Source organism: Camarhynchus parvulus, chromosome 1A (genome assembly GCF_901933205.1).
Source record: "Camarhynchus parvulus chromosome 1A, STF_HiC, whole genome shotgun sequence".
Classification (NCBI taxonomy): domain Eukaryota; kingdom Metazoa; phylum Chordata; class Aves; order Passeriformes; family Thraupidae; genus Camarhynchus; species Camarhynchus parvulus.
In genome coordinates this window covers 5,211,793-5,226,154 of record NC_044586.1, presented here as the reverse complement: position 1 = coordinate 5,226,154, position 14,362 = coordinate 5,211,793, and the positions used below count along the sequence as shown (strand labels likewise).

General features: G+C 49.1%; 1 protein-coding gene across 1 annotated transcript in view; it reads right to left on the bottom strand.

Moving 5' to 3' along the window:
• CACNA2D4 (calcium voltage-gated channel auxiliary subunit alpha2delta 4) overlaps nucleotides 1-10,795 on the bottom strand; it is a 120,203-nt gene extending 109,408 nt beyond the window's left edge. Inside the window, exons 1-3 of the mRNA XM_030959925.1 lie at nucleotides 10,706-10,795; nucleotides 5,876-5,957; nucleotides 714-830 (exon numbers count right to left, since the gene is read on the bottom strand). Of these exons, the coding sequence (XP_030815785.1) occupies nucleotides 714-830; nucleotides 5,876-5,957; nucleotides 10,706-10,794 (288 nt within the window). The 5' untranslated portion in view covers nucleotide 10,795. The remainder of the gene's footprint in view (nucleotides 1-713; nucleotides 831-5,875; nucleotides 5,958-10,705) is intronic.
• Between the last annotated feature and the right edge of the window lie 3,567 nt (nucleotides 10,796-14,362).

The following is a 14,362-nucleotide window of genomic DNA, read 5'->3' as shown; positions in this document are numbered from 1 at the left end:
CTTGGAGATTCAAATGATGTGTTTCTGGATGACTTTTCCACATTAGAAGCCTTAAACAGTCAAGGCTCTGTGACTACAGAAATATGCTTTTCATAGTAGGTAAATACACAGGAATATGATAAATCCTTAGATGCAGGAAGCAAGGGCGGCCAGAATGATTACCTGCTCTGATCTCCCACACTGCAACAGCTACAGACCCTTTGCCACCTCCTCCACACTTCCCCATGTACACAGCTGGAAATGCAAGCACCTTCCTTGCAGCCTGTGCTCAGGAGGTGCAGAAATTCCCCTTGAGCCACACACACAGCTGAAACAAGCCCCTAGTCTTCAGCAGCCAGAGTGCATTATGGAAGGATGAACCGGATTTTTCACTTTTGAGAGGCTTTCTTCTCCCCCTTTTTAAACAGCTTGTCTCCTAAAAGAGTTTTCATTCCCTCATATTTATTCCTAGACTTTGTTTTTGTCTTATTTTCTAATTTGAGCAGAGGGAGAAGCCAGCATCCCCTTGTCTGAACACCCACATCCTCCCACCAGTGTCTGCTTAAAGCTCAGCGTGAGCAGCCAGCTGCACCAGCAGCTCCTGCCTGGGCAGGGAAGTCCTCACACAACCCCTGCACCCACACACTCCTGGTGCAGGCAGAAGCCTGTGCCTGCTGCTCTGGGGCTGGCAGGACACAAATTCCCTCCCAGAGCCCCAAAGGCAGTGGTCATACCTCAACAGCTTCCACCTTCCTGCGGAGCATGCTCTCCATCTGCTCTGAGAACTTCTTGACCAGCTCCAAGCCATCCACCTCTTTGATTTTCAGGGTTGGCTCCACATCTTTGTACTTCTACCCAAGGGAAGGAAGAAAATCCTGCTGAGCAGGAGGTTCTTAAGAAGATGGATGAATTTTTCATTGTTAGCTGGGTATTCTCTTTGTGTTGAAACAACTGCTCTGATTTTATCACCTTCGATCTTTGCATTACCCCCTTTTCCACCCCATAGTTCAGGATGTGCAGATCAGTGGCCATAACTCAAAGCACTTGGACCAAGTAAAAACAACTGATCCAACTGTGAGCTTGTGGCTGTTGAAAGGAGCAATGCACGTGAAGCTATGAGTGCCTACAAATTAGAGACGCAGAAGGCCAAACCGTGCACTGTGATGACATCCACAGCAGCTTTATGCACATCACACACCTCCAGCTCACTCAAGGCAGAGGGAAGAGCAAGAGAATGGAGCTATGTGCTGTCATTGCAGCTTGTCCTATGTCACAGGTGCTCTGGGGCACCGCTGGGGAGATGTCCTGGCAGTGCAGGGGCTGTCCTGCCCCAGAGCCACCCCACCTGCGAGGGAACTTGCCAGGTCTGCAGCAAGAAGGGTCTGCTCAGTGCTCACAGAGGAGACTGCCAAGGAAAGCTGTGATAGACAGGGATGATGACACTTACTGGGCACCCAGGAGAATAATTTAGGCCAAGAGCACCACAGAGGCAATTGCCAAAACCCAGGAATTATGAACATGGCTACTTGCTGCTGCCTCCATGGGGAGAGGTGCTGTAATGAGGAGGATCTAGATCTGACAGCTTTAGAGATAACCAGTTTGTCCTCACCACGTTTCGTATAACCTAGGAATTAAAAAAACCCAAGAGTACATCTAAACTGTGTAAGCATAATCTGCCTCCTTAAATCTGCTCTTTTAAGACTGGCTAAAATGGTCTTTATTTCTCCTTTCCAAAAAATCCCACTGCTAACAGAGCTAGCCAGACAGAAGGATTAATGAAACCTGTGAAAGGACACAGGACAATTAACTTATTTCAGAAAAGACAGAGCCTTGTCTCCTGAGCAATCTGGAAACACAAAGGCAACCAACTGCAATTCCCTGGTCCCTCATCATCAGTTTTGTCTGCAGTGAGTACAGCCCCCCTCCAGCCTCACGCTGTGTTAGCATCACAGCAGCAATCTCAGCCAGGGCTGGGCAAAAAAAAACATGAGGTGGTGAAAAGGGCAAGGAGATGGCAGGGGCTCTAGTGACACTTCTGAATTAGAGGGAAGCAGCAGGGAAAGGACTTTGCATGTCTTTAGCGTGAGCCCGTGGAGTCCCTTTTGTTCAAGAAGCTCCTTGACCATGCAAGAGGGTAGCTGGGCACAGGCAGAGGAAGAAATGCCTCGAGGATGGGGCAGGCTGAGGAGGTCAGACAGAAATAGCAGCAGCATCCAGCCCACAGCAGGCATGGCAGGGAGGCTGCTCGCTCTGTCTGGCATGATTAACAGCAAGGGTTTTACTGGATTAAAAATGCCGGGCCTTCCATTCCCTCTGCTGGGGCTGGGGAGCTGGGACAGGCAGGGGAAGGAGGAGGAGGAGGGATTGAGGGGGAAGGTCGGGGTAACCATGCTGCCAGAAGAGAAATGTGCAGCCACCACCCCCGACCGCGGTGCCGGGCTGGTGAGAGACTGCAGCACACAGCCAGCTGGTGTCTGTCCCTTCAGCTCTGTGTCACAGCTCTGCCAGCAGAGAAGTGATCTCTGCCAGGCTGGGCTTTAATCAGGCCCCGCTGGGGGGAGTAGGGTAATCTCTCCTGGGAAAGCTCACCAAGGCGGGGACACACCAGCATGGGCAAGCAGGCACTTCACAAAGTGACCTGCACCAGTTACCCTAAAGCACAGCCTCAGGTAAAAGCAACAGGGCTTTCCTGCCTCTCTGCTAATTTTTTTTTAATGTGCTTTTGACATGCTCACAAGCAGATGTTACTGGGGTAAAAGTAATAATGAGGAATGAAAACCAGTGTGCTCATGGCATGCACATCTCAGGCCTGAGATCCAGCCAGAGATGGGAAGAAAAAAACCCCAACACAAAAAAAAGACCCAACTTTCTGCAAAGTTCCAGTTTGCTAAGGAATACACCAGTTTTGAGCTCAAATCCTATTTGAGCTTTTTTCCTACAAATGAACCAGCAAAACCACTACATGCCTGTATTCCTGCCATGGAAATCTCTGCCTATTGATGACTATTCATCCAAGATTTCCTAATGGTGGGCAACAGAGCTGTGATTTCAACACTGTCACCAGACATCATGGCTGAAAGTCAGCTCAGGTGCATGTAGTTGGCCAGGATCATCCTGTACAACCTGTGCTTGGGGTTCAGGCTGCTATCAGATAATTTTAAGTTACAGAACAGGAGTCAGGCTTGGGAGAACTGGCTGAAATGATCTGATGTTTGAAAAGAGGCCAAAAAGTTAGCTCAGCTCTAACAGAAAACCTTTTCTTATTCATCTAGCACTTAGCATTCCCCTAAAACAGCAGGAGCAATTCATTAAGATTCCCCTTCTGCCGTGACGGGGGTGTCGATTTAAAAGTAGAATATCCAGAATTCAGTATCCAAAGTTTTATCTGTGAACAGAGATATGTCACCTAGTATATATTCTTGTTCCCACCTCCATAAAATTCAGCCTATTGAAATACACAGTGCTGCATTACTCACTGCTAGTGGAACTAAATTAAGAGTGTGAAAGACATTCCTTTCATCTTCACCCAGGAAAACGTCTTGACTGAACTTCTCAAGTTTGTCTGTTCTTCGCATGTTTTTTGGGCTTTCTAATAACAGCAGGGCAAAGCTGAGATGAAGGATAAAAGCCTGCCCTTGGGGATTCAAGGGATGTCTGCTAGCTCACCAAGTCTCTGGGAATGATACAACCTGGTAGGAAGTCAACTACTTGAGTTGGCAACGGGATTTTAGGGTTCTTCTGGAGGAAGCAAACAAAAAGTTCAAAGAAAAATAAGCAAACTGAAAACCACAAAAGAAAGTTTATGCCAAGTATTAAAGACAAGGTTTACATGCAAAGCATTCAGTAACTGAAAAATTATGACTCTCACAGCTACAATAAGCTGGTTACTTCAAGACTATATTAGGCACAAGGGAGACGTGAAATAAGATACAAACTGAGATAAGAGCACCTTCTGTATTTCCTCAGAGACAAAACGCCTGTTGACTTAGACATGCATGGAGAAAAAAAATCACCTGGACCTCTGCACTGTGCTCCCCACCCTTCTGCTGGTCTGGGCACAACCATGCATGCAGAGAAATATTTCATGTGAAAAACAGGTAATAGCCCAAAAAAGGAGCAAGGTGCCTGGGGAGCAGGTAAATCCATGTGTTTAATTTCTAGACTTTGGTGTGCTTGGCTCCCCAGGCCTAACATGCCCACAATTTGTGCCAATGAGATAATCTGCATACATTTTCTGCCAGAGTGCATGAAAATGATATTTATTAGTAAAAGATCTGTCTGCATCCACTTGTAGTGCTGGAGGTGCCAGGGACGCAGTGGGAGCCCTCTTGGGATGGTCCCTGCTTTGAGATGATGAATTGTGAGGAATTCCTACCTAAAGAAAAGGAGGCTGAGAGAAGGACTGAAGTGAGTGCTGGCTGCTTCTCCCCTATTCCCTTATTTCCCAGGGAAACAACAGGAGATGAAAAAACTCAAGAAGTGGAGTTGAAAGATAAACCTGAGCTGCTTAAATTGCTTAAGTTAGGGCAGAACACAACACCACATGAATTTAGGAGATGATTTTTTGCTGGAGTGTGTACAGAGCAAGGCTGGATCAAGCTCATCTGTACCCCCTGCTCAAAGTGACATTTTCCTTCTGAGTCACAGATACTGGGAGCTATGGCTTGGGGACCCCAGGGGACAACAGGCAATGCAGAAGCATCATCACAACTGCTAAAAGCCCAACTTTTGCATCCATACCCTGCTGCAGCTGCCTCACAGTTAGTGCAAGAAGTACCTTTATCAGGGCTGACAGCTTTTTATGGCAGGGTGACTCTTTCCTGCCAAGAAGAGCTGATGATCAGCACAGACCTCAGTGATGGATGTTGAAAGCCTGTCCTGGTCAAACCTAGCAAAGGGAGTGCTGGAGGATATGATCCCCTTCTCCAGGCAAAAAGCAGCACTCTGGGGACACGGAAACAGGGCTTAGCAGTGAGGCAAGGAATGTGATACCCAAATCCTGTGTTTTGCATGGGATGTGGGTACAATTGACAATGGTAATATGAGGACAGAAGTCAGACACCTAGAAGGTGTAAGGGGCAACTCATGGCTTGTGTCAGAGAATCAGAGAAAGAGTAAAGAAAAAAGAACTGGATGGCCACAAAGTGGAGTGTGCATTCCTCTGGATGCAGTCAGCAGCCACCAGTTCCCCAGAGCAGCACTTGGGAGGTGCAGGGCAGAGATCCCCAGGTTTGAAAGAGGAGCAGCTCTTCAACACTCACTTAAGGGAGCTTCCCTACAGCTGCAAAAGGGACCATTTGTTTAAAGCCCCTGGAGCTACACCCTTGAATGCTGCTGGAGAGTTTAGTGCAATAGTGCCTGTTTGGTGAACAGGCCAAGCAAAGCTCTGCCCCCCTGGCTTCCAGAGCACCTGCCTGAAGCAGAGTCTTAAGGGCAAAATGCAAAGAATTGATAAACAACTGGCTGAATACAGATAAGAAAGCAAAAAAAAAAAAAAAATTAGTGTCAGCTGGAGAGATGCAGGAGGGTATGATGGGGTGAGTGATGAGGAGCAGAGAGACTTAGGAAAGAGGGAATGAAAGGTTAGCATGGGAGAGCAGGAAGTGATCAGAGGGAAACATGAGTGCTGTTAAAAAGTATTTTTAACAAAGAGTGGTACAACTAAGGTGGTGCTCAGCAATGGCTGATGAAAGCAGGGAAGGTGTTGAATGGATCTCCCTCTCCAGTTCATGGAGAATTGCCACAGGGCATCACTCTGGGCTTAGGGATATGGAGCTCCACGGTTTTAAAGACAGCTGCACACCAGTGCCTTATTCTTTCCTCCACCCTGGGGGACACCTTGGGAGGCACAGGGAGGTGACACAAAGCAAAGGGAACCCTCACAGGTTTTGCCTACCTTCTGCAGCAGGAGAGAGCCTGAATACTTAGTCACAATGGAGTACAGCTCCCCACCAAAGGCATCTGCCCAGGACTTCACCCTAAAAAAAGGCCAAAAGAAGGAAAACCTGTGTTCATAATTCCAAATCTGCAGAGCTGGTTAGTCTGCAGAGTTTTCTTCAGACAGGTAAAACCCCATCATCCTGAGTACAAACCCCTGTATTTCTGTAAGCTACTCCCCAACAGTGGCAATATTTTGTCCCCAGACACCAGCCAGACAACCAGCAAGGCAGGAGACAGTGCTGCTCTGGGAAATTCCACCCAGGAGATTTGTGAGCAGGGAGAAACACTGAGTTCTGCTGATCTCAGTCACTGTGCTTGGCCTTGAACTTGTCCCACCTAACTTTGGATGTGGAAATTTAGTCTTAGGATAGCATATGAGCTCCTTCTGTTGCCAGCAAAGGGAAATAAATTGCTTTCTGCAGACACCTATTTGTCTCTCCTGACAGGCCCTGGGGTGAAGGGCTAGACACTCAGTGCCAAATCTGAAGAGAAATAAGTGTCAGGACTTAGAGATTCACCCCTTGGATTCAGCTCCTCCAGCAGAGCAGGCCAGAGACTGATGAGCCAGACAAATTCTCTGCTCTCACTGGCGGGGCTGCTGCTCGATAATGCCACAGTTGGTTATGCACACTGTCACTGTCAAGCACCCCCAACTCGTGCCATCCTGGAAATAATGGATGGCAGCAATCCCACATGGGGAACATTCAGATGTTGAGGAGCAGCCTGAACACTGAGCCATCCAAATCAAAATAGATGGCTCCCAGAATTGACAGAGCACTTCATCAGCACTTACACCAGCCACGTTAGGCAGCTCCCTCAACAAGGATTCACTTAAAAGAGATTTATTTAATGCAATAAGTGGCCTTCTCCACTTACCACTTATTTATGATAAGTGCAGAGTCTTACCTACAGCTTCCAGGGGAGTTCTTTGAGTCCCGGGCAGGCTTTAACCTCAGGGCCTGATTTCCCAGTGCATTGCACCACAAATAACACACCAACACACAGATGAGCTCGGGAGAAAAGCCAGCACAGCAATGGTGGAATAATCACAGGAGCTCACTTCAACCTAGGAAAGCCTGCTTGGACTCCCCTCTTGCACACAGGGACACAGAGGCTTTTTCAAACACATAGGGGATGATCTGGAGCAAACACAAAGCTTCAGCTCTGCACCTCTCTCCACCGCTATAAAAAAAGCATGAGAGAGTGGGTGCCTTTTTAAATCAATCCTTAATTGGCAATGAGGCATTCATATTTAACCACTCAGTGTGAACTAGCACCAGCTGAAGTCAATTTCTTTTTTTTCTTTTTCTTTTTTTGTTTTGCATTGTGCTCTGCATCTTATTTGCAGAGCCAGAGTTTCTATCTCACCATTTCATCCTTAGGGAAAAAAGCATACAGATATATATTTTCTAGGAGACCAGGATTTATTGGGCTATATCAGAGTTATTCTAGCAAGCCTGAAATAAAAGAGGAAACAGGGATCCCATGGGATGCTTTCCTGTTTGTTGTAGTAGTGACTAATCATTCCCTTAGATATAAGAATCTCTGGATCAACATTTAAATTGATGCCCATCTGCTGCTACTGGCTTTATAAGTTTTATGTACAAGCTGTTTTGTGCTGAATTTAACTAATATTCTCCAGTCTCCTTGCCTTTTACTGTAGAAAAAGAAAACCTAAACATGAAGGATAGTAATTTTAGCAAGGATGTTTATTTTTACCTCATTTCCCTCCCCTCACCTCTGTTTTGTGTCATACATGTAGTGTGCCCCTGCTCCTTCCTGCCCTCAACATTCTTCAATCCAGCAGGGTGGAAGAGTCTGTGGTGTTAATTTCTGATTAGTGAGTGCAGTTGAGCAACTTCTTGAAACTTCCAGTTACAGCAGAACTTGAATAAAAAAGGGGTTTGTATAGTTTTGGGATGTCTGCTCTGGCTCAGGGACTGGCATTGCTTCTGGTCCCAAAGCAGAGGAAAATCGAGGCACAAAGACGGGGGACCAAAGAGAGGGGCAGAGACTGGCAGCTCTGGAGGACTGGTTGGAAAGTTAAGGGGCACAGAGGAATGAGAGGGCTCAAAAGTCTCAAATCCTCTGTGCTACAGGGCTAAAGTTTCTGTCATTAAAAATATCTGGTGGCATTTCATGGAAGTTGCAAAATAGGAAAGTGAAGAGGCAGAAATACACTGGCATTTTCGTATTTAAAAGACAATTATTTGCCAGGGAAATGAGCAACCTTACAATACTGGGAAATTAAGGGCAGCCTGCTGAACTTAAATAAGTTCCCTTAATTTTTTTTTTCATAAACAAGCGAGAGAAAAGGTCAGTCTGAAATTCATCAGCTTGCAGAGAAATTTCTTTTAAGGCCTCTGGCTCTCTCCAGCTCGGGAGCACGTGTATAAAGGCAACAGGAGCAGCCTAAAGAGGCCACACCAGGTTGATCTTTGCCTCTCCCACCAGCACTTCCCAGTGTTCCATTACCTTAAGAAGAAGTCAGCCCCAACTCCTGCCTACACCATGGCTGGTGGACGAGCAGAGCTGCGTCCAGTGGGGAAGAAAAGGTGTTTTGTGTGCTCAACTGGCACCCCAGAAACACCACTAGGAACTGACTGAGCAGATTTTTGCACTGCTGGAGCTAGAGAGGAGCGAGCTCTGGAATGAGCTGGCGGTGATCCAAGCACGATGCAGCAAAGCCAGACACGGCTTGGGGAGCAGCACAGCCCGACTGAGCCTTGTGTCACCTCACCCTGCCTGAACCCAGCCGCTGCTTGAAGGACTCTGCTTTTGTGTCCCCAAAATGTCCCCGTGTAACCCATGAAACAGAGCCATTTTCTGCTGACTTACTCCCTCTGGGCCTCTGGCCAATGTATTTCCCTGCTGAAATTTCATTTCAAAAGGGTGACTTTTGTGTTTTGGTTAAATTCATGAGTGGATTTGAAACACCAGGGATTAATTCAGCCACTGCTCTGGTTTTAGTACCAGAGGAGAAAAGCTCTTTTTCTATTGTTTATTCTTCATTCTTGTATAGGAATAAGTTCCAAATTGTGCAAAGTGACGTAAATCTCCTTTTTTCAGTATCACATTATAACGAAACACATCAGAAAAGGTTTTGGTCAGAGATTGTCTGCCTCTAATCCCTGCTCTTGTATTCAGTGGCAAGAACAGCAGAAAGGACAGGCTGGCTTCTAAATGCCACAGGCTTCAATGCCAACAGGTATTCCTATGTGGTATTTCTCCTGGACATGAAAAGTTGATTTGCTTGGTTTGAAGTTGGCAGAAGTTGGATTTTATCTTGTGTAACCTCTGTGTCCTTTCTGTGAAACCCAGACCCAGAAGCACTTTTGCTGGGGAAGGGCTTGATAGTGCAAGAATAGAATTGGCAGCAAAGTTTCCTGAGTCCCTCCTGGATAATGCCAGTGCAGCTCCCGGGCAGATGGGCTGTATTGGTGGCACATCTCTAAGCGCCTTATTGGCAATTTTTGAATAAAAATTATTTCCCCAAATGCAGGAAAGGACTTAAGCTGTCTTGAGTTGATTTTTCAACTGGCTCAAACTGGCTGGCAGTGTTGTCTCCTCTCCAGACCAAGCTGCTGTCCTGCACCCACAGCCCTATCCCAGCACCCCAGAGGCTGCCCCACAACAGCTTTTACCAACGGTGGCCCTGACATTTCTAATCCTTAAAGGATTTAACTCGTCCAAATCAGCTTAACAAGGTGAAGTTTTTATAAACTGGGGTTGCTGGGAGCTCTTGGGCTCCTGGGGGGCTGCCAGGGCTGTGTTGCTGGTGGGGAGCTTTCCGGCAGCGACGGTGCTGCAGGAGCCGCTCGTCACATGGACAAACACAGGCCTTGGAGCACTGCAAACCCAAGGTTTGCAAACCAAAAACCCCAAAAGATGCATCAAGAGTCCTTGCATGTGCAGTGCATGCACAAACCACGGCTGGGTGTGCTTTGTATTGCAGCTCAGTTTCTCATCCCTTCTCTCCGGAGCTCTGGGGAGGGCCATGACGCTTTTTGTAGAGAGGTGGAGCCAGCGCCAGCAAGAAGTGCTGAGGCCTCTTTCCTCCATTCAGCCTCGCTCACTAACATCCTCTGACAGCCACACAGGTGAATAAACACGGCTGTGTGCATTACCCAGGCCCTTTTCAGCCAGCACTGATCCAGACCAACGCAAGGGACCAGAGCTTCGGAGCTGCAAACCTTTCTCTGCACAAAGAGGTGTATCATCGCTCAAACACCTCGTGTGCACCTTCCCCAGCCAGAACCTGGCCAGTGCTGAGCAGTATCCCTTGGGTGCTCCTGTGCACCTTCCCCAGCCAGAACCTGGCCAGTGCTGAGCATCCCCTGGGTGCTCCTGGCATCCTGAAACCCAGCAGTGCCCACTGAAACCACCCTGCTCAACTGGGAGCTGCCAAACTGGGGCCACTCCCCACTGCCTCCATGGTGGGATCTGTGCAAGTTGCAGCAGCGGCAGCGAGGTTTTACCAACGTGTCTTTAAACTGGTTTTGCCTTCTGCTGCCCAGTGCATTAAGCAGAGCATTAACAGATGTCAAAATATTTAACTAAAGGAGATGAGTATCATTGCTACGCTTGAGGAGTGGGGAGGAAGAGGCATTGCATCCTAGCCCAGACCTGGACACAGAATTGGTGGGCTCCCATGTCAGTGCCAGCCCCTGGAGCCATGTGTCCCTCAGGAGCAGCCTGTCCCCGCCGCGCCTGCCATGCCGGGGAAGCAATTCCCACCCGCCCGTCCGTGCCCTCGGCATCCCCCGCTGCACACAGCCACACTCACGTTTCCAGCGGGATCTTCGTCTGGGCCCTGGCCCAGGGCGGCAGGCAGAGCAGACACAGCGTCATCCACGGCACGGCCCAGGGCCCCATCCTGCAGGCCGCGGCCATCAGCAAGGGCTCCGGCCGGCGGCGTGCGGAGGCTCCCCGCCGCTCCTGCTGCCCTGAGGGAGCTCCCCGGCGGCCCTCTCCATGGTGCCGGCCTGGGAGCCCTGCTGGTGAGGGGCCGAGCCCCGGGGGCACCGCGGCCGCCTCTGCCCCGGGAGCGCCGCCGCGGCTGCCGGGCGCCGTCGGGGTGTCCGGCCCAGGGCACCGAACCGTGTGGGAGCCGCGGCCCGGTGCGCACCCACGGGTGTGAAGCAGCTCCGGCCCCGGTCAGGAGTGCGCACCCCCAGGTGTAGAACGGCTCCGGCTCCGGTCAGGGGAGCGCACCCACGGGTGTGGAGCGGCTCCGGGCCCGGTCAGGGGTGCGCACCCGCAGGTGTGGAGAGGCTCCGAGCCCCGGTCAGGGGAGCGCACCCACAGGCGTGAAGCAGCTCCGGCCCCGGTCAGGAGCGCGCACCCACAGGCGTGAGGCAGCTCCGGCCCCGGTCAGGAGTGCGCACCCACGGGTGTGGGGCGGCTCCGGGTCCGGTCAGGAGTGCGCACCCACAGGTGGGGATCGGCTCCAGGTCCGGTCAGGGGTGCGCACCCACAGGTGGGGATCGGCTCCAGGCTCCGGTCAGGGGCGCGCACCCACAGTGGGGATCGGCTCCAGGCTCCGGTGAGGGGCGCGCACCCACAGTGGGGATCGGCTCCAGGTCCGGTCAGGGGTGCGCACCCACAGTGGGGATCGGCTCCAGGCTCCGGTGAGGGGCGCGCACCCACGGGTACGGAGCGGCTCCAGGTCCCGGAGCGGCCGCGCCAGGAGGGAGCTCGGCGCTGGGAGCTGCAGCGGCTACGTAATCCGCTGCCAGCCCTTAATCCCCTCGCCAAGCAGCAGCAGCCGCAGATTTAGGGAAGTGGAGTGGGATAAAATCACCCGGGATTACTCTGATTTCTGAAGACGGGTCTTGGCTTCTCCAGCCGGAGGTCAGGCCGTGCCTGTTCTAAAGGGGTCGCATCCACATCCCCCAGAGCCTTCCCAGAGCTTTGATCTCTGCCTAGCGGGGCCTCCCCGACCTGCAGGATGCTGGCGGGTCTCTCCGGCTGGTTGTCCCAGCGTTATCTCCCGTCCAAAGGGGATCGGGGGAGCCCTGAAGGTACCAGCGGGTCCCTGCTGGCCCCTGCCCCGTGCTGAGGTTTGCACAGGGATGATGAGGCCGAGCAGAGCCTTGGCAGCATCCAGGACAGCTCCGAGGCAATTGCCAAGGCGATCTCCTTCCAAACCACGGCTGTGGGTCTCTGGCCAGGGCAGAGGAGGGAAAATGAGCAGTGGAAACCAAAAGGGACATGAAAGGAAGGGCTCTCTCTGCCAGTTTCAACTGATTGTCTCCTAATGTGAATGATTATTTATTAATAGCCAGACCTTTCAGTTTGGCCAACATTCACTTGAGATTGCCATCCCCTGGTCTGTGTCTGGAGAGCAATGAATCAAAGGAGCCCAATTGCTGAGCCTGATGAATGGCAGGAAGCAGCGCACTGCACACTCGGATGAGGGACACACTGTGGAAGATCATTATCATCGTGAGAAGTATGAATTATAAATAACTGCAGATATGGCAGCAGAAAGAGCATAAATTACTGCTTCAACCTGTTGAATGGCTTGGCTCTATGGCTATGAATTAAGCCATTCATTACAGTACCTTCCAATCATCTTCTGCACATTTACAAATGGCTTGTTTAATGTAAAATGCAAATGTTTGATGTAAAATGTGAAGCCACGCTAGATTGTTGGGTTTCTCTAAGGACATGGAAGGGGAAACTGGCTGTCAAAGCAATGAAATAAAATTAAGGCCCGTACTATAGATGGCAACTATAAGGAAAATTAACTGAATCCTGGCCAAAACCAGCACAGATGCAGTTTAAATGGGCTAATAGAAGCGACAAAGGAAATACTGAAAAGGGAATAAAACCAGGAAACATTGAATAGAGGTTAAATTGTATGATGAAGAGGCTGAAAGCCTGTGGTAAGGAATTAAGTAATTCCAGGAATAACTCACCTCAGGACAGGATGGTTTTGTCATTTATTACAATATTCACTCCAGACTGAATGTCTTATTGAGAATCACAATCTTCTTCAAGCAGAAGCTGCAGGCCTGGAGGGCATAAATTTCTCTTAATGTTTTTAAGTCTGTGCAAAGTGTTTCATGGGAAAGTCAGAATGATTCTTTCTGACCTTAAAATCTACAAAAGAATCAATTTCTACACAACAAACACTCAAGGGACAGTGCCTTTAGCACATCACATGGCTGCACAGCAGCTGCCTGAGCCAGCTTTGGAAGGCAACAGGCAGAGCAGATCTGGGCCCATGTAATTCACCTCTCCCAAGTGGCCAAAATGTGCTGCCTCCTCCTGCCCCTGCAGCTGGAAAACAGGAGAAAATTGCTCTTAGAGGAGCTGGGAATACTGACAATGAAGGCTTCATTTGTCTGTGCTTACCAGGATTAAAACTGAGGGGTGGCATCCAGGGTGACAGGCTTCCCTGTCTGAGTACTTGAGGGAAGAGAGGATAAAAATTCACATTCTGGGAAAAAAATAAATCTGAAATGAGATCTAAAGGCAGGACCATCAACATTTTAGATAACATTTTTTCTCCCCTTTGCAAGGAGCCATATAAATTGTTATTGTGAGTGATTTTTGCAGGATCTCTTCAGTGTGCTGTTTGCAGCTGGGACCCAGGTTAATCTAGATGGGTTCTGGCAAGAGCCCTTGTCTGGGTGTGTTTGGTAACCCCTGAAACATTGATAGAAAAGGCAATGAGACAGCAGCACGCTGAACTGGGAGATCCAAATCCCTTTATTTGGATTTATCTCATTTACTGGATATATCTCACTTAACCCCTTAATGATCTAAAATTGCAAGGAAGTAAGATTGGAAGATTAAATGAAAATAGCACTGAAAACTGAAAACCCCAGGTGCCTGGAGGGGCCTTAATGGGATTAGTGTGCATCCAGTTGCTTCTGCAGAGCTCAGCCTCCACCGTGTGTGAGCACAGTTGGAGCAAGGGAAGGAGATAACAGCAGGGGCTGACTGGGGAAAAAGAAAATGAAATCTGTGAGAAAGAATGAAAGCAAATACATAAAAAGGAGTGAGAACTTAAAGCTGCAAGGGATACGAGGTGAGCAAGTGCAGCAATTTAGAGCTACATTTGCAAAACCATGAGGCAATAAAAAAAATACCAGTGTGATTTTGTGCTGTAAACACAGGCAGGGGAGAGATTTACCTGCTCTGTTTATTTCTGGTTTGACTAAAACCAAGGTTTGGATTATCATGTTGTGGGAAGAGACTGGCAAATGTTATGACCAGGAAAAGAACAAATATCACCAAAAGACTGGTTAACAAGTGTAGTCTCACAATGGGATACATAGGAGGAGAGTGTATGTAAAACAAGCCATGATGGGAATAAACAATGTTTATTCCTTGTTCCTAGCAGACGAATTTATCTGAGATTGTAACCTTGTGCCTCTCATTATCTCTTGATGGGGCAACTTCGAGAGCATCTGGGCACAAAATCTCCTTT